At 41.6% G+C, this 27,984-nt stretch overlaps 1 protein-coding gene across 1 annotated transcript; it reads left to right on the top strand.

Moving 5' to 3' along the window:
* Positions 1–22,383: 22,383 nt before the first annotated feature.
* LOC116987506 (immunoglobulin lambda-1 light chain-like) lies at positions 22,384–26,194 on the top strand. The gene is made up of 3 exons (XM_033043574.1): positions 22,384–22,482; positions 22,573–22,905; positions 25,815–26,194. The coding sequence occupies exons 1-3, from the start codon at positions 22,434–22,436 to the stop codon at positions 26,135–26,137; spliced, it is 705 nt and encodes a 234-aa protein (XP_032899465.1). The 5' UTR covers positions 22,384–22,433; the 3' UTR covers positions 26,138–26,194.
* Positions 26,195–27,984: the final 1,790 nt, after the last annotated feature.

Raw genomic sequence — 27,984 nt, 5'->3', positions numbered from 1 at the left:
GTTGCCCGTGTTCTGTAGTAGTGCAGACCGATGAAAAATTGCAGTTTACATTCAGATTCAGATTCAGATTCAGATTCAGAAAACTTTATTGTCTGTCGTAACAGAAAATCTTCTTTGACGTGGCTCAACATACAAACAGGACAATGTACTGATAAGCAGTCATACAACACAGATTTCTGCGAGCACACACACTGTGTATAGATCTTAAAAGCAAGTATAAAGATAAAAAACTGTAAAAATAGACAGAATAAAAGTTGTGGATACGTGTAAAGTGACAGTGCGTCAGGGTTAATTTGTCCATTGTTCATTTTTTATTTAAGCTGTTTATGGCAATGGGTATGACGTGAGTTTTTGTGGATGTTTTTCTTGGATAGGGGGACTTTATATCGGCGGCCTGATGGCAGAAGTTGGAAGGACTTGTGCAGGGGGTGGGTGGGATCCTGCGTAATGAGGTTGGCTTTCCTTTTAACTGCCTGGGTATGAAGTACTGATAATTGATTTTGAGTTTTGCCAGTTATTTTGCTTGCTTGATTGATGATCCGGGAAAGCTTTGATTTGTCTTTGACAGAGGTGAGGGTGAACCAGGATGTGATGTTAAAGGTGAGTACAGATTCTATAAGTGATTTATAGACAGCTGTTAAAATGTCCTGTCTGACATCAAAGCTCCTGAGTTTCCTCAGCAGGAACAGGCGTTGCTGTGCCTTCTTGTACACAGAGTCTGTGTGCTGGGAGAAGGACAGGCGGGTGTCAATCTCTGTGCCCAGGTATCTAAAGGCATCTACCTGCTCAACTGTCTGCTCATTCAGCCTCAGAGGTTCAAAGAGAGGTTGGGGGGAAGATGTTCGCCTCCCCCCACAACACAGCTCCTTGGTCTTGGAGATGTTAAACATTACATTATCCGTCATCTCCATATTACCCCAGATCCCCTACTTCATTGTCCACTCTGTAGGTTGTAATAAAAATGACAGAAATTCTTATTATCATGCATTAACACTTCTAGCTGACGTCCAACAATACTTTAATATACTCATTGAACGCTTCGTCATATTTCTTTACAATTCGCTGTTCAATTTTCTGATTTCCATTCAACTTTGCTCATAGAAATTTTTTTTGCTCTTAGTTTACTACTGTCTTTAACATGTTTAGATAATCGTGGATGTGTCATGCACTTAGATTTAATTACTTGTGGCACGTGTGTAGTTTCTGTCTTTTGAATTATTACTTTGAAAGCTTCCGTCTACATCTGGAATTTCCGATATTTTAATTGAATTTGCTGGTGGATTTCAAGTTCAAGTTCACATTTAATGTCACATACACGCACCAATTATGGTACAGTGATATTTGAGTTACCGTGCTTGCCATACAAGTAAAAATAACACAATACATTCAGCTGGCTCCGTTCCATGGCATGCATTTACCCCTATACAGCATTCCCTCACCCTCACATTTCTACTTTAATTAATGATGTATTGTTCTTCCCATGCCCTTCAATTCGACCGTCTGAAGGGTCAACATCTACTCGTTCTCTCGCATTGCGATGAAGACATATTAACAGACTCTCCTGTGCCGTTTAATTTCACTATTAAAGTGGACACTTTAAATCCAATGAAGGGGCTAGTGGTAGAATGGTGCCTTGCGATATTACACGACTGCGAATTATTTGTAGGAAAAGGACAAATGTATTATTTTATAATTATTTGGGAACTTAAGGTGATTAGTGCAAAGTCTCTACAGTGCCACCATTCAACACAGCTGACACCGTTTACTCAGTAAATAAGAGCCTGCTCTCACACAACAGTTCCCGTGTGAGTCTCAAAGCTTCTCTCCCCCTCCCCCCGCCGCCGTTGAGTTCACCGTTGTCTGCTATTCTCCTCCCACTTAATACAACATGAATATTTCTTTCTCCCAAAGGGCTGGAGCTGCAGAAATATCATTTTACATCCAGCCAATAATTCAGTGAATCGATGTCACGTGGATAAAGATTGACATGAATAATTAATAATTAGTGACTGAAGACTTTAAAAGAGAAACTTGGAAAGGACTCAAAACCGCGCTTGTGTAGCAGAACATTCCTTTATCACCTTCAACATGGCTGAATGGGTTTTGGTTCTCGCCTTGGTGACCTGTTTCCACTGTGAGTAGAGCGCATAACGATTAATGCTGTATCGTTTTACATTCTGCTGTGTTTTTTTCTAATGGTTCTGTATATTTACCTGTTATTTCTATCAGCTATAAACGCGGAGACTACCTTGACTCAGATCCCGTCTATATCAAAATCGCCGGGAACAACCGTCAAAATCACCTGTACACTGTCAGGGGGCAGCATCAGTAGCTGGTACACAAGCTGGTACTGGCAGAAGCCGGACAGCAGCCCTGTCTTCGTGTGGTATCAAACCTCCACCAGAGGCACCGGAATTCCAGACAGATTCACGGGATCCGTGGACTCATCCACGAACCAAATGCATTTAACCATCACCAACGTGCAATCGGAGGACGCTGCCGATTATTACTGTGGTGTGTGGGACAACAGTAAATACACCTTTGGGAGAGGAACCAAACTGAATCTAAGCAGTAAGTAAAGTATTCACGTTTTGAAACAACGAATCGTTGAATTTGAGTTTTACTTTCCATCGTAAATCCTCGGTAGAAAGATCTAAGTAAAAGATCTAAGTAAACCTAAGTAGAACACAACGGGTCAGGCAGCATCTCAGATAGACGTATGGATAGGCAACGTCTCGTGTCGGAACCTTTGCGAGACTTTTCATCGATCTCTTCATCTATCTATGTCCTCCAGAGATGCTGTCTGATCCGCTGGATTATTTCAGCACTTTGTGTTGTACTCAAGATGCCAACATTCGCGGTTCCTTGTTTTTCCTACGTGAACTTGTTTTGTTTAAATATTATTTTACCTCCATCCCTACAACACTCCGGGAAATCTGCGCTCATCTATCCGTGGCTTCTTGATCATCGTGGAATTTAACGCTTTCACAGACTGACAGCTGTGCTTCAAAGTTGTTAAATTCTGGAATGATCTGAAGGTCTATTTCCCACTTTCTTCCCTGATTTTCACGAAACCTGCTCCTTTAACAGGAATACTGATTCTCTGATATGAGGTATCCTCAAGTGGCGGGTTCCATGTGAGACTGCTGCTATTGGTCACTTTGCTTCAATATAAGCGGAATGCAAACCAAAACTGTTGCCGTTACTTGAACAAATGTTCGGGAAATTATGAGATTTCATTAGCTTACAGTATATTGTGGACACGGAGAATACCAACTCTGACAGTGGGCCAAATAGTATCATTGGAAACATCCAAAGGAAAGTTAATAAACATTTGGCAAGGGATGTTGGTGAATTTAAATTGGATATTTTTGAAATTGCAAATACCCATTAGGGCAAATTGCGCGAAGTTGATTTCTGATCGTTTTAATGATACCTTCAGGGTGAAGTGGCGTTTCGACAGATTTTCATGTGCTCCCTACAACATCGCTAAAACTAATTGTCAGGGGAAAGGTTAAAAAACAAAATTTAAACGCTTCGCACGGCAGCATTTCAATTCTCTTTACGCGAAAGTGTGGAGGATTGTTGCAAGTCTGATTCAGCTCCGAAATTAAAAACAAGAGCAGTACCGGATTCGGGTTCATTTCTCGTTCAGCGAGCCATTGCCACCTTAGCTGGTCACATTTGTGTGGATATGCCGTCAGACTCTTTGTACCCACCTTGTATAACCTGCAAGGGATTTTGATGCTGGTTCTCCGATTGCCATCGAGTGTATGATGTAGCAGAAAACGCAGACTGTTCATTATGCTGTTAAACATGATCCCTCTGATTATTGATTTTTTTTACGGGCAGGCAGTTGGTAGACCGACATGTCAAAAAAGCTTCAAAGAGCGAGACATCATTTTACCATTTTCGGATAAATTAATGCAGAAATGGACACACGTGTATACGAGGTTATTGCTGAATTGCCTTGAATCGTACGATTGGTAGGAAATAGTACAGCGTCTTTAAATTCAGCATTAGCTTGAAATGTTTTTTAAAGTCCGAATATATTGGATGTTAAACCTAGAGCTGTCTGGACATGTGTCAGAAGGAATTTGAATCTGACCAAAACATTTCTTTTGTTTTACCTTTCATTTTTCTGACCGCCACCATCATTGAATCATGGACTTTCTGGACGATGTGGAAGATTCACTAATAAGTAACATTCTAAAGACAATTCCGGGATAGAATTGGGATTACTATTTAAACAAGCATTAATTTGGAAATGTTGCTCATTCTGCCAGGATGAGTTGTAATTCCATTTTTTTCCTGCCCGTTTCCATGATCAAAAGAAAATCGTATGTTACATGTTTTACAAAACCTCGGATATTCGCACAGTGAACATTAACTTATCATGATTCTGCTGTATAAAATGAGGTTTATAAATGAACGGGAATTGTAAAGCCAGTGCAGTACACGGCCATAGTGCCAAGGAGTTATGCAGCGGTGGTACAGTCCTTCAGTCAACCTATTTCATGCCGACCGGGGTGCCCTACTCGAGCTGGTCCCATTTGCGCGTGTCAGGCCCATATTTCTTTGAACCTTTCTTATCCAAGTATTAATTCAAATGTTTATTTAAATTGTGTTATTGTACCTGCCTCATGAACTTCTCTGGGGGATTCATTCCATGCAGTCAACGCATTATGTAAACAAATGTTGCCCTGAACCAAAGCCCTCTAATTCTTCATTCTCTAACTACGGGAAAAGACTCCGTGCGCTAACCCTATGTATACCCCTCGCGATTTTGTACACCGCCATGCGATCACCTACACCTACAGGTCTTCTACACTCCAAGGACTAAGATCCTCGCATATCCAATCTAAGCCTATAGTTCAGGCGTTGGAAACCTGGCACCGTCGGCATAAATCTTGCCTGGAGTCATTCCAGCTGAATCGATTCTGACTTTTAACATCAACTGATAAATAATTCATTTGTATTTATTTCAATTCTTATTTCCAGGTTCGCGTCCCCCCACCGTTTCCATTCTGGCGCCATCAATGGGTGAAGTCACCGCAAAAAGTACCGCCAACCTGGTGTGTTTGGTGAGCGGGTTCAATCCGGGCGTTGTGGACATTGAGTGGACTGTGGACGGCAGTGCGAGAAGTGACGGCGCTGCGACCAGCCGGGTCCAGCAGGAGAAGGACAACTCGTTCAGTGCGAGCAGTTACCTGACTCTGCCAGCCGCCTACTGGAACTCACACGAGCTTTACTCCTGTGTGGTTAAACACGAAACCCAGGCAATCCCGATTAAGGCCAACATCGCCAGATCCAGTTGCCTCTAATTCAAAGGATCAAATTCCCGATTTGCTACATTTCTTTGTAAATTAATCCAATATTCAGATATCGAATGTTCGCTTTAACAGGGGATTTGTTCAAACGCAGCACGTGTGCATTTTGTTGCCGTGAATGCGCTGTCCGTATTTTACGGTGAACTGACAAACAATAATGTAACATTTAATGCAATAAAACGGATTATTCTACTTACGATGCATCGTAGTAATTTTCTGTGCAAATGTCCTTGCCTTCAATAGAATAAAAACAATAATGTCCGATGATGCCAGTGTGTATAAACTGGCATTTTGTGAAACTTCGTTATATTTCAAATAAAGTGCGTTTTCATGATTGATGGTGATCCATGTGTTAGGACAGCTGAAGGGACCGCTTGCACATACACCCCCCCCCCCCCCCCCGATTGAAGAAATTAGGTGCCAATCCGTGTCCCTATTTTGGATATCCCAGAAATACGGAAGTACAGTCTTGGCATTACGCTAATATGCTTGAAGTACCCAAATGTCTCCAATCAATCCGCTCTAAATATCACAATATATCAGCGTTTATACAATGAAAAACGCGATGAAAAGTGTGGGTTGACGAATTAGTTAACTGCGGCATTACCGCGGTCTTTAATCAGCTCAACATTAATCACCAGAAGTGGTCATATATTTAAACAATATAACGAGAGGGATAAAGTTTAGGCTCGTAGGGGTGAGCGCTAGATTCATCTTGAAGGGGGGCTTCGCAACAACAATTAACCGAAGTATAAATTGTGATTCCCAGAAACGGGATAAACAGCTTTCGGCATATGGAAACTGCTTGGATGTTCTTCTCAGGGAATAACAACACATTTTGAACAGGGAGTATAAATTATGAAAAAATATGAAAATTATAAATTATGAAAAAATAAATTATCCCATGTGGTTAAATCCTATCCAAATATACCCTCTAGTGCGATGTTAATATCCAGTCGTAAAATAAATTTATAATTATAAAATATACCACCTAATTGACAATATTGTTAATAACAGGTTGAGGACATCTCCTATCTCCTTTCACCCCTTCCTCCAGGGGTATCCTTCACTCCATTCCCCACTTGGTGCTGATTCCCTGTTCATCCCTAGCCTTTGCCAATTAACCCCCTACCCCCATCTGCTAATCAACCTCTCACATGTATCCACTTATAACTTGGCAGGCTTATCACACCTCATATATATTTTCCAGCTTTCTCCCTCTGTTCCAATTAGTACAGAAGGGTCTCGACCTGAAACGATACCTGTCCATTCCCTAATCAGATATTGCCCGCCCCGGCGAGTCATATAGAATCCAATGGCGGAGTCTTGTTTTGCTGGATCTCTAACCGTGACGGCATTCATGAGAATGTTTCTTGGGATCTGTAATCTCAATGCATCAGTAGCGCATGATGGTTTCAGTCTGAACTTTGGAGTTCATCTGCTCTATCAAATGTATATATTAGTTCTGGTCATACCTGGCTGCTTATTGCTATTCTCTTCTTATTGATGTATATTTCACACGATTTCTTAATTGATGATGTCTTTTGCGCTGGTAATCAGGTGATTGAACCGTTTCCTCAACTAATCCTCCTGTTGTATGTTGCTCAGTTACAGATCGAAACACATCACTTAAATACCGAAATCGAACTTCCAACATTTGTTATATTAATTTCATACCATATTTGCAATCATGCGAACATCGCAATGTTCGGTGATGACATGGTCCATTCAGTGAGTGCTAACGGCCACATTTTCCAGTCCGAAACACCAATTCATGGATTATTTTCAAGCCCATTGATGTTAATGCTTGAGATTAATAATTGAAGCAATGATTTGGAGCTTTGCATTAAAATACGATGGAAAACAGTTACAAATGGCGAGGGATAGTTACTGCTGACATACACAAAAGCACATGTACACACACAAATGGAGGGTAGCTGTCAGGGAAATTGGGAAATCTATTGAGCCGCTCAGAACGACCTCATTTTGTAGCACCGCTGTTGCAATTACAAATTTCATTACTTCGCCATAAGAGCTGCCTCTGTCATTGGACCTATCTTCTGTGTACTTGTACTTAAGTGTTGAACTAATCTTAAGTAGTGAAGACCTCCGCAATACTTGAGAGACATTACTGCCTGTCAAAGCTGCTGATGGCATTCAATGTTTTCGAAAGCATTCATGCAACCATATAAATTAATTCACATTTCGAAACACATCAAAATTAATGAAAATAAAGCTATGTACAAATAGTAAATATAGCTACATACAACAGTAAATCTTATAGATGACAATTGAAAACATTGAAACAATCTCACTTGAGTAAGACACTGCTAGTCACGTCAGTTAACCGTTTCCATCATTGACATTTCTCTCAATTCAAATGAATGGACTTGCTGTTCCGCTCCAGTTTAATGGACAGGTTCCTCAAAATAATTGTTGTTAAGTTCAGCAAATTCCTGCTGCATTGCCAGACTCCATCAAGAGTATACATTTGATCGAAGGTAGATATAATCGGTGAACTAAAATCAGCAAAGGTGATCTCTGTCCGCCGTTTGAACATTCACCGGTAGATGGCATTATTGTCTTACATATGTCTGAAGAAAGTTCTCGACCCGAAACGTCACCCATTCCTTCTCTCCAGAGATACAGCCTGTCCCGCTGAGTTAGTTACTCCAGCTTTTTTGTGTCTATCTTCGGTTTAAACCAGCATCTCTAGTTCCTTCCTACACATATGTCCATACTTGTGAGCATTACAATTTATTGCAGAGATGATATACTCTTCACATTGTGTTTTTGATTTTCTGTTTTTGGATTGAATTCTGTTTTTAATTTGTGTCTCTGTGATGTCTTTATTACTTATTTTATTCCGATTATATGTTTTTATTCCGATTAATCTATGTAAGGTGTCCTTGAGATGTCTGAAAGGCGCCCATTAAATAAAATTTATTATTTTTATTATTATACATTTACAGTCAATTGTATACAATATCACGACAATGATATTTTTGCAAAATCCATATGAAATCTATAAACGTGAACGCATCCCTAATGCATGCAATGGTGTCCATGCCCGTGACCTCATTACACCGATTTAATAGGCGAGTGGTGTTGCATTAATCCTTCGAATTTCTATACTAAAGATTAAGAAATTATGCATGCAATTATGTAAGTCAGATGATTTGACACAGGCACATAGAATATATATATAATCTTAATGGTAAATCAGAGCTTCATATTCTTCAATTTAATATAATGATAAATAGAAGTTATGCAGTGCATACTTTGTCCTACGCGAGTCAAATAAATGGAGGGTAGACATTATTGGTACAAACTCATACTCTGACAGGTAGATGCAGCGTTGTGCTTTCATGTTGTGTTTTGGAGCAAGAGCCTGCAACACTAAACACAATGCTGTCCTAACCATTAGTATTTTATTTCTCAAATAAACACAATTTTATTGATTTTATGCAGAGTGGGCTAAAATAACTGGAAACATTTCAGTCTTGTGTAGGAAGGAACTGCAGATGCTCGTTTAAACCGAAGATAGACGCAAAAAGCTGGTGTAAATCGGCGGGTCAGACATCTCTGCAGCACCCCTGGAGAAAAGAAATAGATGACGTTTCCGGTCGAATCCCATCTTCAATAATTTCCAAAAACGGGCACCTAAATTTTACCATTCAAGTTTCTGACAATGTGTGGGGTATTGGTGAAATCATAATTAGTATTCGAGGAAAACTTTTTTAATTGTGTACATATGCCAATGCATTTGTTATAACGTCATTGCAGATACGCTCCTCTCCTCCCTGCACTCCAGCTTATTGGATGTGTTTTTATCTTGTTTTAACTTGTTTTGGTTGCACTGATCAGGAGTAACTCTCAATGACAATAAAGGCTTATTATTATTATTATTATTATTATTATTATTATTATTATTATTATTATTATTATTATTATTATTATTATTATTATTATTATTATTATTATTATTATTATTATTATTATTATTATTATTATTATTATTATTGACCAAATGCATGTCTTCACCCCAACGCACCCGTTCTATACCCCGAAAAGTTCAGAGTGTTTCAGTGAAACTGATCACTGCGAGCTGAGCCATTGTGACGTCATCAGTTGAAGCTGGTTTAAAAAAATTAATTAAACTTTAATCAGTAATGTTGAGAAATAAAGCATAAAATGTTCAGTGAAGGTGCTCTCTGCCTAGAGGGGAAAATATGAATCGGAATATGTAAAAATCTTGTGAAAGTTGGCATTTCATTAAGCTTTAATCACGAATAACGTGAAATATAGGATGAAATGTTCAGTGAAGCTGACGACTGCCAGCCGAGCCACTGTGACGCCATCAGCGACAGCTGGTCATTTAAAATTCAACATATTTTGATGTTTTTAAACTTTTACTTTTAATCAGTAATAAGGAGAAATAAAGCATAAAATGTTCAGTGAAGGTGCTCTCGGCCTCGAGGGAAAAAATGTCAATCAGAATATGTAAAAATGTAAAAAAGAAATGGTTTCAAGACCTGGTGAGGGGGGAGAAATATACGACGTTGGTATATCCCTTTTAGCTCTTTTTTTTACTTTTAACATATTTTCTGTTTCTTTGTCTCTTTTTCCTTTTCTATGGCTTACTTCTTAACTTTTTCCCCCAATTTTTCGTGTCTAAGGGTCTTTTTTTGATCACTCTTTCACACACTCACTATCCTATCTCATTTTCTTTACCTTTCTGCTTTATAAAGTTTAAAATATGAAGTGGTACAAGAAATGTATTAAGTTATTTTTGGCTTATATTATTGTAATGTACACTATTAATAAATACAATTATATTTAAAAAAAAAAGAATATGTAAAAATGTTATCAGATTCAGATTTAGATTCAGATTCAGATTCAACTTTAATTGTCATTGTCAATGTACTGTACAGAGACAACGAAATGCAGTTAGCATCTCCCTGGAAGAGCGACATAGAATATGATTTCAATAAATAAATAAATCTATTTACATGCATATCGTTATCGTTACCGCGTAGTGTTTTCGAGAAGATGTAAAGACAACCACATATACACACACATATACACACTAACAAGATCAGACTTTTAATAAGGATAGATAGATAGATAGATAGATAGATAGATAGATAGGTAGATAGATAGATAGATAGATAGATAGATAGATAGATAGATAGATAGATAGATAGATAGATAGATAGATAGATAGATAGATAGATAGATAGATAGATAGATAGATAGATAGATAGATAGATACATTTCAATGCCTGATGTCCAATGGGCTTCTTCTCTTGCTCATTTAAACGACCTATAAATAATATCCAAGTCGCTGCTTAGAATGTGCAATATTTTGAAATAACTGACATCTGAGAATGTTTCTTCTTTCGGTTCCCGATATATGGTTCATTGGCCGCAGTCACAGCCTCTCTGAGGAGTGGGGAATTCCCGAAAGCCATCCGTTCATAGTTAAGCTGGTGATGATTTATTGACAGCCTACCAATAAATAACTAAAATGAAAATAGTATGCAAACACTGTTGTTATATTTAGCAAAATGATATCCGATTTCAGTTTTTTCATTGGTGTGAAATATGCCACAGACGTAATGGGCACTATTCAGCACGGGTAAACAAAATCGGAGCTATAAAAAGACAAATACATACATGTACCCTACAGACTTTATTTTGTGACAAAGCTACAGTAGTCCTGACATTTTGTCTTTAATATAGCAGTAATTTATATATTTCACTCCCAGTACAGAGAAAAACTGCGTTATTCCCACCGTATCATCTTCTAGTTTTCCATCTCCAATCATATCAGTAACAGCGAACGGTAAGCAATGTATGTTAAAAACAATCTTAATAAAAGAATAAATGCCATTCCAATGAAACGTTAAAAAAATATTTGCTGTAGTGAATGGTATTTAAGCTGCTGCTGAGTATCCCTTTCATTTTGCTGACTTTATTCCAGATTTCCTGCATCGGCACTGGATTGTGACAAAGATTTTCACAGACATCCTCAAAGTACACGGAAATTGTAGCCCAGTGCAAATTCAATTACTGGATTTATGGTGAATGGAGTGGCTGATGGAGGATGATGCCCAGAGCAGATTTAACTGTTTTGAAGCAGAAAGCAGTGCGGAAAATTTTGAATTAGATATCCATATTGGAGCAATGTAATGCAAACGATCATGGTTACATTTGTCTATTGAGCCATAGCAGTTTATTTTTTACACCCTTTCGCTCTTCATATGTGAATTCTGCGTTGACATACCTCCTTCATTTTGTGTTTTCGTACTGAATGTTAGACATCTCGAGATCATGATTCTCCACAGTGTGCAGAGTTTAATAACTTGGGCTCCCAGCCCAACAATCGAGTATGCTAAGATTCTACTTAGTGTTGATTAGAATTGTGTGTCTGAAGTTCCTGGGAAAGCTGAACATAGACAAATGATTTGGAGCATCCAAGGGGGGCATTGAGACAGAGACATTGACAATCCTGTTCTTTGCGATACATTGCAGGAAAGCATCAGACTGTGCAACACAAACCTACCAACTCCGCACCTTTAGGAGCACACATTGTGTATTACAGGAACGCTAATATTTTCGACATGTCGAGGTACAGTGCCATTTGCGGAGGTTATTTTCAAACCAATTGTATTTTCAAGAAGGGAAGAACAGCAATATTGGAATGTTGGTAAAGCATGTTAATCCTTATCCTTCCAGAATTTTGGTTGATTAATGTGGCACTGTGAAACATCGTATCAATCAAATCATGATCAGCAGTATGGGTAGTTTTTGGAAGTCTTGCAATCATTTGAGAATAAACTTGAGAATCTGTTCTATTGTCACAAAATCTCACAGAAAATATAGAAACACTTTTTAGCCCCATGAGGCATCTACCTATGTAATCGAACATGGTGGATATCAGTTTTTGCCAAGCCATATATTCATCAGATATCATCTACTACCCTTATGCCCCTGTCCCACTTAGGAAACCTGAACGGAAACCTCTGCGCCCCACTCAAGGTCTCCGTGTGGTTCCCGGAGGTTCCCGGAGGTTTTTGTCAGTCTCCCTACCTGCTTCCACTACCTGCAATCTCTGGCAACCACCTGCAACCTCCGGGAACCACACGGAAACCTTGGGTGGGGCACAAAGTCTCCAGAGGTTTCCGTTCAGGTTTCCTAAGTGGGCCAGGGGTATAAGGCGATATTTGTACAGTTGGCTTAGTTATTCAATTTTTTATTGCTATCTTCATCATATTTTTCATTTGATTTGATCCCCAGTATTGTGTTTAATTCAATTTTTTACCTGTCGCTTTCCCTTCTTTATCTCCCCCATCCTTCATAATGTATTTCCTTGTTTGCTTGCATTCATCAGATGCTTCGGTGGTTTTCAGCGATCATCTAGACCAGGGGTGGGGAACCTGCGGCCTTATGCCATGCGGCCTTCTAAGCTGTTATGCGTGGTCTTTAGAATGAATCCAAATTTTGTAGAACAAATCTTTTTATTATTATTAATAGGTTTTTGTTCATCTTTATTATTTTTATTTTAATCTTAAAATGAACACATTTAAAATACCAAAGAGTAAAAAAGTTTCAACAAAATAATCCTCCCCAACTGACGGCCACAATTAAAACATTAGTAAGTCATGAGGGCTATTTTAACAAAATAATGTACATTTTGAAGCATATCTAATTGAAGTTTCTTGGATGCGGCCTTATTAGATTACAGCTAACTTAATGCGGCATTCCACCCTGAAAAGGTTCCCCACCCCTGATCTAGACCTTCTGCTGAATTATGCTCAATGGTATTTACAAATGTCCACAATTTCATTGTTCCTGATATTGCAGTGCCATGTAAACTGTTATTGACATACTTTGAATTAGTTTCAGCGACTAATTGCTGTAAGTGTGGAAGGGTGTCGTCGGATTTGAATCAGAAATAGTCTTGCTGTAATTTGACCATTCTGCATATAATCCAGATTTCTTACGTGCACTTGGCCTCTTTCCATCTTTCCAATGGATTCATAATAAATACATTGGTTAGATTAACTCCTTGTACTTTTCGCTGTCATTCAACAAATGTATGTTATGTGCTTTGCAAGGCTAATGCTGTTTATCTTTCTTGAGCCCCAGTGTCCAAACCTGACAGCAGTTATCGAGATTTGCAGTATCACAAACTGTACCTAAGAGAATTAGTTCTTCATTGTTACATCATCCCCTTGTCGCAAACGTCAAAATTCTACTCAAGGTTTGATTCAGCTTTCATTCATGCATGAACTTCTATGTAGCGTTTGCTGCCTTTCATATAATCTGCAGGGCCAATATATGTTCTTCACTATTCTAATCTTTCGGTAATCAAGTTCTGAACAATAATGTGTCCACTTTCACAAACACTTGGGGGTTTAGAATAGCTAGGATTTTGAAATGCATTTCAGGGATTTATCACCAAGATATTTTGCATCGATGAGATGAGACGAATCAAGGAAGACGGAAAATATGCCCTGGAAAATATAGCGTATTATTCTAATGTGATAATTTTTAGAGCGAGAAGCTTCATCAGATCCTGTATATGAACTGTATATGAATCCCGGACAACGCCATCGAGCTGGAGGGGCGCACTGTCTTCAGGGCTGACAGAACAGCGGAGGACTTCGGTAAGACCAAGGGCGGCGGACTGTGCATCTATGTGAACAACTCATGGTGTACGGACGTCGTTAGGATTGGTAGTCACTGCTCTGCTGACCTGGAATACCTGATGTTAAAGTGCAGGCCCTTCTATTTGCCCAGAGAATTCACATCGACTGTTATCACCGCAGTCTATGTACCCCCGGACGCTAATGCCAGGCTAGCAATGGAAGAGCTGCAAGCTGCTATCAGCAAACATCTATCTGCTCACCCAGAGGGGGCATTTATTGTTGCGGGTGATTTCAACCACTCCGACCTTAAAACTGTACTCCCCAGGCTCCATCAGCATGTTTCCTGCCCAACCAGAGGAAACAATATTCTGGACTTAGTTTACACTAATATTATTAAAGCCTACAAAGCCCTCCCCCTCCCCCACCTTGGTCAGTCTGACCACCTCTCTCTGTTCCTGCTCCCCAAATACACACCTCTGATCAGACGTGTGAAACCTACCACGAGGACAGTGAAGGTCTGGTCTGAGGGGGCTGTCTCTGTTTTACAGCAGCAGTTTCAGCAGACAGACTGGAGTCTGTTTGCTACCCAGTCCACCTTCAATTCACAAGTGGACATCAACTCATACACCTCAACAGTTATGGACTATATAAAATTCTGCACCGATAATGTCACTACCCACAAAGAAATAAAGACCTTCCCTAACCAGAAGCCGTGGATGAGCAGGGAGGTCAGACTCCTACTGAAGGCTCGCGATGCCGCTTTCAGATCTGGCGACGCTGAGGGATACAGCTCATCCAGGGCCAATCTGAAAATGGGAATTAGGAATGCCAAACTCAATCACAAACGGCGGATTGAGGAGCACTTCCATAACAACTCTGACCCCAGGCGCATGTGGCAAGGAATCAAATCCCTTGCCGATTACCAGAAAGTTAACACCCCTCCCCCAGACAACGCCACCCTTCCTGACGAGCTAAACCATTTCTATGCTCGCTTTGACCGAGATAACAAAACCCCAGCCATCAAAGTTGCTCCACCCCCAAATGAACAACCCCTCAGTCTCTCCACCTCTGCTGTACAAGATGCACTGAGCAAGGTGAATGAGCGCAAAGCTGCCGGCCCCGATGGCATCCCTGGCCGGGTGCTTAGGGCATGTGCTGGACAACTATCCCAAGTCTTTACCGACATTTTCAATCACTCACTGGCCCAGGGTGTTGTCCCCACTTGCCTCAAGACATCAACCGTCGTGCCAGTGCCCAAACAGTCAGCCACAGGGAGCCTCAACGATTTCCGCCCAGTGGCACTCACCCCTGTCATTGCTAAGTGCTTTGAGCGGCTGATCTTGGCTCACCTCAAAGCCAGCCTCTCCCCCACACTGGACCCCCATCAGTTCGCCTACCGGGCCAACAGGTCTACAGAGGACGCCATATCGGCGGCCCTACACTCTGCCCTGACCCACCTGGACAACAACAACTCCTACATCAGGTTGCTGTTCATTGATTTCAGCTCCGCTTTCAACACTGTCATCCCCGCCAGCTTGATCACCAAACTCAGCGGGCTTGGCATCTCCACCTCCCTCTGCAACTGGACACTGGATTTCCTCACCAACAGACCACAGTCTGTTAGGGTCAACAACCTCACCTCCACCACTATAACACTGAACACCGGCGTGCCACAGGGCTGTGTGCTCAGCCCTCTCCTCTACTCCCTCTTCACCCACGACTGCATCCCTAAGTACGGATCCAACGCCATCATTAAGTTTGCTGACGACACCACGGTGGTAGGACTGATCAGTGACAACGATGAGTCAGCCTACAGAGAGGAGGTCCAGCACCTGACAACCTGGTGTGCCAATAATAACCTCGTCCTCAACTCCAAGAAGACGAAGGAACTTATTGTCGACTTCAGGAAGGTCAGAGGGGGCAGACATACCCCCATCCACATAAACGGGACTGAGGTGGAGCGCGTCTCCAGCTACAAATTCCTCGGGGTACACATCTCGGAGGATTTGTCCTGGTCCCTCAACACCTCCAAGCTGATCAAAAAGGCACAGCAGCGCCTTTACTTCCTGAGGAGGCTCAAGAAAGCCCACCTGTGCCCCCAGATCCTGACCAACTTCTACCGGTGTACCATCGAGAGCATCCTGACCGCCTGCTTCACGGTATGGTACAGCAGCTGCACTGTTGCGGACAGGAAGGCACTACAACGGGTGGTGAAAACCGCGCAGCACATCATCGGTGCCCCGCTCCCTGCCATGGATGCCCTCCACCGAAAACGGTGTCTGAAACGAGCTGGGAAGATCATTAAAGACCCCTCCCACCCCAACCATGGACTGTTTGCCCTCCTCCCATCAGGGAGGCGGTACAGGAGCCTCAGGTCTCGTACCAGTAGGATGAGGAACAGCTTCTACAATCATACCGTCGCATTGCTGAACTCGGAGTCCCGCCGATAGATTCCTCCGGTCCCTCCGTCCACATTGTTTAATTATTCTGTATTTTTTATTATTCTGTATCCTCTTTTTTTTAAAATTTCTATATTGCACTACTACGGACTGACGCAAAACTGCATTTCGTTGTACCCATACTCAGTATTTGTGCAATGACATTAAAGTTGAATTGAATTGAATTTTTCTCTCCATGGAAGTTACTTGATAGCACAGCTTCTGAATAGTCCTGGTCTATTTTGTATCATCTTATGCCCTTACTTGCCAGATACGTGCCTATTCCCCACCTATCTGCATTCGCATGTAGCCTCCCTTTGGGGTCTTCAGACCTTTGGCTGATTAGACAGCAAGCTTAAAAACATAATGTAGGTGCCTTATCCAAATCATCTATGCAAACTAATTGACTGCACACCATTATAACACTGAAGAAAATGGACAATTAACAATTGGGAGGATTAACTAACTGGACGAGTTCACAAATTTGATTTTAGTCAGGAAAAGAAGAAATTCATGTCCGCGGGTTGACAATTGAAAGGGCTGTGGCACGAAATTTAATATTTACAATCACAGTTCACTTGGTCACATTCAGTCGTATCTGGCCAATAACACAATGAGCTAAAGGAGCCTACAATAATACCCACTATATGACCACTAATAATGGAAAAACTTACCTTGTGTTCCCTTTCCCAATTTAAAACAATCCTTTACCCAATTATCTCTGGATCCTTCATCCTCATCTGCAATAAAAGTGCCAGGACGCTTGCCATTCTGATCGGACAATACTGATGGTCTCTGCTGCTTCTGTGCCTTCCTTTATCCCATTAAACCAAACTTCCTCTCATTTTCATCTCTAGCCTTTGCTAAATTTGGATCCCGTCCACCTAAGCCTCCTGGGTCTCCCAGTTGCTGTGGCGTAGAAAACGAGTTACAGACAATGAAACTCACCAGGAAGACAATGAAACTAGTATAACGACTGGGGTAGGGGTTTGAATTGTCCAATTTTGAGGTATCCCTTACTTTTTTCACCCAGAGAGTTGTTGATTTGTGGAATTCCCTCCCATAGAGGACAACGGAGGCCAAGTCACTGGATGGATTTAAGAGAAAGTTAGGTAGAGCTCTAGGGGCTGGTGGAATCAAGGGATATGGGGAGAAGGCAGGCACGGGTTATTGATTGGGGACGATCAGCCATGATCACAATGAATGGCGGTGCTGGCTCGAAGGGCCGAATGGCCTCCTCCTGCACCTATTGTCTATGTTTCTATGTTTCTATAACGTTGCTCTCGAGTCTGGCGGTTTCACGCAAATGTTCTGAAATGTAGCTGATATGCGTTTGCGCCATTAGATGGAAATGTTATACCATGTTGTTGGATCGTGAGCGACCAGAGGGAAATTTGCATTAGTACTTGAAACCCTGTTGCATGATAAAGTCATTGTGTGGCTCTGCCAAAAAAACTGTTTCTTTCAAATAATTGCCCAGGATTTTACTGAATGCGGTTTGACACTGATATTTAAGGCTTGTCATCTCCATCGATAGAGTGCGTGCACCTTCTGAAAAGAAGACGAGTGCGGTTCCTGATGTCAAAGAAAGTCTGCTGATGTAATACATCTGAAATAATAATGGCAGATATCGACTAAGACAGAATCTATGGAGAAAGCGACAGGGTTAATGGGTTACGCTGATGATCTTTCGCCAAAACATACATATTTTTAATTGCAGGAAAGTGGGGGGGGGGGGGGGGGGGGGGGGGGTGGGGGGGTATCAGTAATACATGTGGAACGGAGAGGGGACCAGGAGAAATGGACGAGGCTGATATGTGTCGATGAAAATAAAGTGAAGAAGCCTTGCGGGTGGCGGCAGACCTGCTGGAAGAGGTTTAAATAGTCATAGAAAGTTACAAGGCAGAAACCACCGAATCTGCGTTAATTCTCATCCACCTATTTAGACTAATGTACATGAATCGGTTTTGTGTTGGCTCCACATTCTCAATTGAATGAGTACATAGGAGGAGAATGAACTTCAACATTTTGTAAAGTCATGATTATATAGTCGGGAATCTATCTACTCCCGCCTTCCAAAATATATGAGATAAGTTGAGAGGAAAACCAGCGCCTCGTCGCTGACAGGAATGGATGCCCCCACCCCCCCACCCCCTATCCCCCACCCCCACCCTCCGTCAGCAACCTGACCTCTAGATACAGTATTTCTCAATTTAAAGGAGATGTGCGGGGCAATGTTTATACGCAGAGGGTGGTAAGTGCTTGGAACGCGCAGTCGTGGGTGGTGAAGTCGTGAAGTAGATACATTAGTGGCGTTTAAAATGACTTTTGTGTAGGCGTATTGACATGCAAGGAATGGAGGGATATCGATTATATGCAGGCAGGTAATGGTTGGCCATGGCATCTAGTTGGTGGGCTGAGGGGCCTCTTCCTGTGCCATAGTGTTCTTAATAATATGTTCTATCAAGACTCCTCAAGATTTTACGTTTCATTCAAATCCCCTCGCGATCTTCTAAATTCCAGCAGGTGTAAACCTAGCCCGTCCAGTCTTCCGCAACCATCCTGCCTGTTTCAGATTATCGTGTAAAATATGTTCCCTAGACTGCACTCAAGGCATTAATAACATTAGTTCAAAAGTGAGACTAATACTAAGTAGTATACTAAAGGTATGATTGCGGCAATTGTCAACTACTGAAAAGCACATCCTTCTATTTTCATTCAATCGCCCAGCAAAGAAAAATAACATTGTGTTAATTTTTTTAATTACTTGGGACCTGCATTATATGCTTTGGTGTATCGTGGACATCCCTAATGGTTTACACAACATAGTTATATATTGAATAGAGAGGAGACAAGATGGTGCAGTATTGTTTGGTGATCCCGGTGTGGGCCGGGAGTGCAAAAGAGATTGAACAGCGCACATCGAAACAGGAAAGTGTTCACTTTATATAGACTGAAGAGAGTGCTTTTGGTGGAATCTTAAGGGGAACTCAAAGTCTGGAGGAACTCAGTGGGCCAGGCAGCTTCTGAGGAATGAAATTGACAGATAACAGTTCGGATTAGGACCCATGTTCAAATGGATGTTAATGTTATGGATAGCATCAGAAGTGGAAAAATAATAAATGGGAGGTAAAAAATGGAGTCAAAGGAGGAAATTGATCGAAAGCCAGCTAACATAACACCCCTACTTAATTGAGGCAGTGAAATAATGATTTCCCGAATAAACCAAGCGCCATGGATCTGAAACGTCACCTCTACTTCTGTGGTCATATGTGCCATCTGACCTACTAACTGTTTCCAGCCTTTACTGTTTATTTCCGATATACAGCTTTTTCATTCATAATTACGTGTTTCTTGCACAATTTAACTGGAATTAATGAAGGAATCATAATAATTTCCATTCATAAACTGAAATAAATTGCAAAACCCGTCTCCAGATGTGTCATCTATTACAACTGTAAAAAAAAATCACTACATCTGAAAGTCTCCAATATTTTTTAATAATCATATGATATTAAAGGAAACACGCAATGAAACATTTTACTCAAATGGATCAGTTGGCGTTCCTGTGCCGCGTTTTCTCAGAGCGGATTACTCTCTGAATGTAAATGCAGCCAAATGTCCAGCGACGGAGCGCAAAGCTAACATGGTTGGTGGAACTTGGTGGTGTAGTTTGTGACTTCCGCATACAATCTAACGTCCGAAAACGTCACGGAACTGATCAGCAGCGATATCAACCATTTAGCCAGTACCAATTCAAGGACAAGATGCGTTGAACTGAAAGTGTACCACTCCAAGTCACGCGTGCCTTATGTTTTCATTCAATCGCCCAGCAAAGAAAAATAGCATTGTGTTAGCGTTTTTAATTACTTGGTACCTGCATTATATTCTTTGGTGTATCATGGACATCCCTAATCGTTTACACACAATAATAATTTATTGAATAGAGTCTGAGGAGACAAGATGGTGCAGTATTGTTTGGTCAAGAAAGCGAATGGTATGTTAGCATTCATAGCAAAATGATTTGAGTATAGGAGGAGGGAGGTTCTACTGCAGTTGTACGGGGTCTTGGTGAGACCACATCTGGAGTATTGCGTACAGTTTTGGTCTCGTAATCTGAGGAAATATATTCTTGCCATAGAGGGAGTACAGAGAAGGTTCACCAGACTGATTCCTGGGATGGCAGGACTTTCATATGAAGAAAGACTGGATAGACTCGGCTTGTACTCGCTAGAATTTAGAAGATTGAGGGGGGATCTTATAGAAACTTACAAAATTCTTAAGGGGTTAGACAGGCTAGATGCAGGAAGATTATTCCCGATGTTGGGGAAGTCCAGAACAAGGGGTCACAGTTTAAAGATAAGAGGGAAGTCTTTTAGGACCGAAATGAGAAAATCATTTTTTACACAGAGTGGTGAATCTCTGGAATTATCTGCCACAGAAGGTAATTGAGGCCAGTTCATTGGCTATATTTAAGAGGGAGTTAGTTGTGGCCCTTGTGGCTAAAGGGATCAGGGGGTATGGAGAGAAGGCAGGTACAGGATACCGAGTTGGATTATCAGCCATGATCATATTGAATGGCGGTGCAGGCTCGAAGGGCCGAATGGCCTACTCCTGCACCTATTTTCTATGTCTATGTTTTCTATGTGCCTATCCAGACCTCAGAATGACTTCACGGACCAGACTGGTTTAAGAAATAGTTAGACATGTACATTGATCGGACAGGTTTGGAGGGATATGGACCAAGCACAGGCAAGTGGGACTAGTGTAGCTGGGGCATTGTTAGCTGGTGTGGGCAAGTTGGGACGAAGGGCCTGTTTCCACACTGTAGCCCTCTATGCCTCTATGACTCAGTTTTCTAAACTCTGTAATTTCTCGACAATGATCTCAGCCTACCCAATTGCGCCAATTTAACTCCAAAGTTTCCAAGTGTCCTTATTTTCTGATTTGTTGTTTTACCCATTCAGAAATATGTTTCACTATATTATCGCCCACAATGACAAATCCTTCAATGGGCCTTTTGTTTTGTCAAATGCGTTTCAAGTATTTATCGTGTTTTCATGTAATTGTGCAAAACGCAATTGTCTTTCACATATCTTCATTGCAATGATACTCAGCGTCTTCTTTTCTCTTCTCCGTCAATCTGCCCCGAACATTTCTAGTTGACAATTGAAGTATTAATGCTTTCTGTCCTATGGCGATGAATACGGAAATGGCGAGAGCGTCCTCTGAATTGTTAGCTCGTCACACAGTATTATAACCTACAAATATACATATACACATTGAGAACTGTTTTGAAGCTTAAACTCTCCAAGCACAAAGTATATGGTGATTTGCCGCAAAGCTTATGCGGCGCCATCGAAACCTACACGATTCGTAGCATGTTATCTGTATGGGTAACAACAGCAAAGAAAAGAATGGTTTATAAAGTTTCCACAAATTAAGTCTAAAATTAATTTCAAAAATCTCCGTAAAAGCTTCAACGTTTTTTTTTCACTCCTTCCAGCTCGGAATCAAAAATACGAAGTTGAAAATTAAAATTAAATTGCGACATTGGAAATCTGAAACAAAAACAGTATATGGAGGTGACACTCGGTAGCATCTGTGAAGAGCTGGTTTCTTTGGTTCTGGTCAAGCTTTATTGACTTAACAAAAGTTCACGTCCTTTTTCCCTTCACATGTATTCTCTGAGGTGTTGAGCATCCCTAGTATTTTCTGTTTCTGCACAAAATATATCTGCCTGCCTAACCACTGACTACATAGCAGTTCCTACATCTGGCCATGCAGTTTGCTATTCTTTTCTTCTCCTCTATAATTCTAGCTATACACCCCCCCCCCCCCCCCCCCCCCCCCCCCTCCCCGCCTCACGTGGGTAGAGATTTGCATGAATAATTAAAACTCGGTGACGTTGTGATGTCGAGGAGTTCTTAAGGGGAGATTTCTCAAGAACCAGAAACGGACCTCTGTCGGAAAACATTTAGATTCTGACCCTCGCCACCTCCTTCACCATGTCTGAATGGATTTGCGTTCTTGCCGCGTTCGTGTTCTGCTTCCATAGTAAGTAGAAAACCTAATCACCAGGCAGCTGCTCTTTGCATTTTGCTGATAGATTGTATGTTTACGAATATTAATTTGTTATTTCACCAGCTTCAATCGCAGAGAGTTTGGTGACTCAGGACCCTACGTCCATCTCCACCTCTCCGGGGGAAACGGTCAAGATGACTTGTACCCTCTCAGGAGCCCAGATGAGCAGCTACTACACTAGCTGGTATTGGCAAAAGACCGGCAGCGCCCCGGTCCTTGTGTGGTATGAGAGCACCAGAGCTTCTGGAATTCCAGATCGATTCACCGGTACCGTGGATGATCCGAACAATATTATGCACCTGACCATCACCAACCTGCGATCTGAGGATGTCGCCGATTATTACTGTTTAGTTGGAAATATTGGCTTCGGGAAAGGAACCAAATTGAATCTAAGCAGTAAGTACAATAATGACTACCTGAAAATTAGCACAAGGCAACATCCGCTTTCACTTTGATCCGATTTTTAAAGCGCTCTACAAGTTGTCCTCCAATTCTTGCGATATTACGGGCGAATTAAGTCGGTGGCTTTAAGTTGAAATTTCTGCCAGTTTAATGTATTAACGCAGGATATGTGAGTAGCCGCGAGTGAGAGTTAGACAAAGTCAAACGCGAAGGACAACTCCTGTTAGTTCAAGTTGGGGAAAATAAACGAGCAGGTGGGAGCGGTCAGCGACAAGGCAGGATCTTTGGAGACACTGAGCTGTTCCACATTTCAGGTTGAGACTCTGCATCGGGACAAGGTATAACGAGGCCTCCGCAGATGGTTCTGAGTTCCTCCACCAGTTTATTTTTGTTTTGCAGCATTTGCAGCATCTGCCATCGCTCATGCCTCCGTGTTTAAAATCTTAGAGCGGGCGGACGAATCACTTATTAAGCCGATCCTCTCATCAAGCGTTTCAGCCCTGAGAAGAGAAGGGAGTGGTTAAGTGTGGATGTAGCAAACGCATGCGTGATAGATTAAAAAGTCACTTAGCTGAGTCAGTGTGGAAAGCATCGCTGACGCGCAGACGAAAATAGAGAATTGCTGGTTCCGCCAGTGCAATATCGGCATATTTCGCGTTTGTTATTCCTGAATCTTTCTCTTTCTATATTCTACATACTCGATAGTAAGGAAATCTCCGTTATCGCGTCATACTGATGTACTTTTGTTCATGTCTAAGTATCCACTCGATTTAAAAAATCTCATTTTGTTATCACAGTCGTGGGATGGTTCTCTAATCTCAGGAAAATCTGAGGCGTTGGCTTTCTCTAAATTTGGCCTCTTAATCGTCAACATTATTGTCACCATGAAGATCAAAACTCAGGATTACCCCTCAAGCATCTCATGCTTCCTATCTCTCTTTTCATCCTTAACATGCTCATGAAATCTATCTCTTTGCCTAATAGCTTTCCCCTCACCGTTTGTTATTCTACGTGAATGGTCTGACTGTGTTTAACAATGCCTTATGAGGCATTTTGCTGTGACATTCGACGAGAAACTAAATTTCGAATTGACTTCCGAGCCGAAACTCATTGCCAGTAAATACAAAAAACACAATTATAAAATCTGCAAACGCCGCTATTTTATTTCACACTAAAGACCTTCGTGAGCATTTTCTGATTGACACTGCAGAGGCTGGTATATCACTCACTTTCGTTCACTTTTATTTGAATATCTTTGTATTTGGCAAGTTGTTCAGTCCAATATAACTGAACATGTTGATACTGTCGCGATAGAAATAATGTTTGGTTGCATTAGTTTGGAATATGGTACGTCATATATATACATCGAAGTAAGTATTTTGTGCAATATTTACATTTTTAAAATATTTATATCTTCAAATCTACCATTGGTAAGGAGTCAATGAAGTATTTTATTAGACTTTTGAAGGGCTGACGATAAACTGACATTGCGAACTGCTCATTATTTCAATCGCGCTGGATATTTCAATCAAAAATCTTCCTTTATTCTGGACCATGCGGTCAAAATGGAATTAGTGACTTGAGTTTGAGGTTGACACGGATTGTGGCTTCCATACGATAAAATTAAAGATCCGTGCTTATTCAGGAGCTTTTCAAAATGAATCAATGTTGCTGCGACTGTAGCGGTTGCAGCGGTTTGTAATATTTACACGTGCACTATGTGAACTGTGCGAAGTGTGTTTTAAGACAGCAATAGAAGGGCAATACAGAAAACTAGATGTTGAAATCCTGAATGAAACGCAAAGTGCTCAGCACTTTGGTAAGCGGGTCAGCGGGTCAGGCAGCATCTGAGAAGGGTTCATTAAATTGTTGCGGAAATCAATCGGCATTGATCACAGTGAAATATTTTGAGTTTGGCGGCTAATCTCCAAATCTCGCCGCATTTAATTTCAAGGGTGGAGTGAAATGGACCAAAGCATTTCTTTGTAAGACTCCCGCTTTAATTAATGTTGATTCCTCTGACCGACCTCACATTCTCCCACCCCTACTGAATCGCCCAGTTTACCTCAAGATTGTCCGAATTACATTTTCAACCACGAGGATGTAAATAGGATAAGCATTTAATGGAACACGGCGTATTTACGGGAGTGTCTCTTTCCAAAATATCTACCAAAAATCATTGATTTATTCTTACATTTGTGAATTGTTTCCAGACCTTTGGACAAACTGTAGTAATGATCTTCTGTTGCACAGACATTTTCACGTGTTTGCAAAATTAGATTAATTGTAAAGTAGTGGATATATAAACATAATACACGGTGTCAGGAGTAGACTACCCAATACTTCCAGTTGGATCCGAAGTTGCTCCGTTCATATTAATCCTAAACGGCCTGAAAGATATTATGTTTAAGAAAGAACTACAGATGCTGGAAATATCGAAGGTAGACAAAAATGCTGGAGAAACGCAGCGGGAGAGGCAGCATCTATGGAGCGAAGGAATAGGTGACGTTTCGGATCGAGACCCTTCTTCAGACCTTCTTCAGTCTGAAGAAGTGTCTCGACCCGAACCGTCGCATATTTCCTTCGCTCCATAGATACTGCCTCACCCGCTGGGTTTCTCCAATATTTTTGTCTACCTTTGAAAGATATTCTGAATCTGTTCTCTCTGGTGCTGGGGGAAATGTTCTCGCTGCATGCAATCTTTCAAGACATCAAAGGAGTTTGCCTGTTTCGATGCGAATATCATTCATTGCTCTGAACTCCAGAGATTGCATCCCCGTCTACTGGATTTCCCCTCAAACGGCAAATGATCTATCTCTGGAACCTGGGGAAGCAAGGTAAACACTTGATTCGGAAGGCCAGCGTTAATAATTCACTATGCTGTACTTCTTTCCATTTTCCAGATCCCCAGCCTCCCGCGGTGTCAGTCCTTGGGCCTTCAGAGGAAGAAATCGCGGGAAAGGGCACCGCCACTCTGGTGTGTTTGGTAAACGGGTTCAACCCGGGCGTTGTGGACATTGAGTGGACGGTGGACGGCAGTGCGAGAAGTGATGGCGTCGACACAGGCCGAGCCCAGCAGGATCAGGACAACACGTTCAGTACCAGCAGTTACCTGACTCTGCCAGCCGCCTACTGGAACTCACACGAGCTTTACTCCTGTGTGGTCAAACACGAGACTCAGACAAACCCACTGAAGACAAACATCGCCAGATCTGGTTGTGCTTGATTCAAAAATATGATGTCTTGAATTGATACATTTAGAAATAAAATTCACGCACAGAGATTACATGTCTGTTTCTTTTATAGATGTTTTCAGTCACAGCAAATGCACAATGTAATTTATTAAGGAGAGGAGAGCAATAATGTCTCATTTATCGCCCTGCATTGCTCGACTATTTTGTACCAAAACAATGATATCCTAAATATGCATTAATACATTAGTAAATATGCTGAGCAAAAGTTTTAATTTCAGCAAATTAACTTTACAACAGTTAGGACGGAAACGATGCAGTACACGGGTCTGAAGTAGGGTTACGGCCCGAAACGTTGCCTATTTCCTTCGCTCCATAGATGCTGCTGCACCCGCTGAGTTTCTCCAGCATTTTTGTGTACCTTCCAGTTTATTCGCCATGGTTGTGTTTCCAGGCCACGGCGCCGAATTAAACTAATCCAAGTTTGTATTTTTAAAGTAATTCTAGGTGGGTTACGGCGGGAAAGAACAATGAATGGCAATGAAAGGAACTACAGATACTGGTTTACACTGAAGATAAACACCAAATGCTGGAGTAACTCAGCGGGACAGGCAGCATCGCTGGATAGATAGACTGCCCTTCAATGTGAAGAAGGGTCACCCATTCCTTCTCTCCAGAGATTCTGCCTATCCCGCTGAGTTACACCAGCATTTGTGACTATCTTCAGTGTATCTGTAGTTCCTTCCTATGTACTTCCGTGAACCGTGGTATATTTTTTAACATTCTAAACGGGATTCAATGATATTTATTCGCGAGCAAGTGCTAATGCAACGCGTCAGCTGTAAGTTTATGGAAGCGTTAATTCGCAACCACCCAATTATGTGCAGAGTCACCTTCTCTGATTATATTTTCGCAAAAGTGACGATGTTGCCACTGCCGTAGTCCAGTACTCCAGTAGGGTACTCCAGTACCATAGACTTCATTCAGACTGCTTATGGAGTACACAACTCGCCGGAAAATTAAAACCGATCAAGTAAGATGGGAAAGTTTGCATTGGTTTGTAGAGGGGCAGTGCAACAACAACCGGAGAGGGCTAGGTAAATAAAGCAGAAGAAAAATGCTGGAGGAACTTGGGTGGTCGGAGGATCTGGTGGCAAAGAGACAGGCAACGTTTGGGGTCGAGTGCATGCATCCGGATTGTTTGTGGAGGGGAGGTAGCCAGTATAAAGAGCTAAGAGTGGGGGTGAGACAGGGGCTAGCTGGTGAAAAGTGGAATTTGTTAAGAAGGGGTAGAAGGTGCCATGTTAAAGAGGGGGAGTGATAGAGTCCGGAGAAAGCAGCTGGTGGGTGGGTGATAGAGACTGACGTGGGGAGTAATCAAAAATGAGAAAGGAGGCCAAGGCTGGGGGGGGGGAGGGGGGCGTATTTAGACACAGAAAGTGGAAGATGATGAGTAGAGACACGGGAGGCTGCATTTACGGAAACTGATAGTGGAGAAAGTTAGGGTTGGTAGGCACATGGAACCAGTTGAAGAAGGTGTAGGAGAAGGAGAGTTGTGTAGTTCTGTTTAAAATTTCACACTTTTAATCAATTAAGGAAATACACAGCCGTGTATCAAACTGGGATAGACACAAAAAGCTGTGGTAACTCAGCGGGATAGGTAGCACCTCTGGAGAGAAGGAATGGGTGACCAAGAAGGGTCTCGACCCGTAACGTCAATCATTCCTTCTCTCCAAAGATGCTGCCTGTGCTGCTGAGTTACTCCAGCTTTTTGTGTCCATCTTCGTTTTAAACAAGTATCTGCAGTTCCTCCCCACACATGTTATCTCACTGGGATAGTGTACATTCGAAAGGAAGGGATAAATGAGATGATTTGCACTGG

Source organism: Amblyraja radiata, chromosome 25 (genome assembly GCF_010909765.2).
Source record: "Amblyraja radiata isolate CabotCenter1 chromosome 25, sAmbRad1.1.pri, whole genome shotgun sequence".
Taxonomy (NCBI): domain Eukaryota; kingdom Metazoa; phylum Chordata; class Chondrichthyes; order Rajiformes; family Rajidae; genus Amblyraja; species Amblyraja radiata.
Note: the sequence above shows the minus strand (reverse complement) of the source record. Positions and strands in the feature narration are given on the sequence as shown.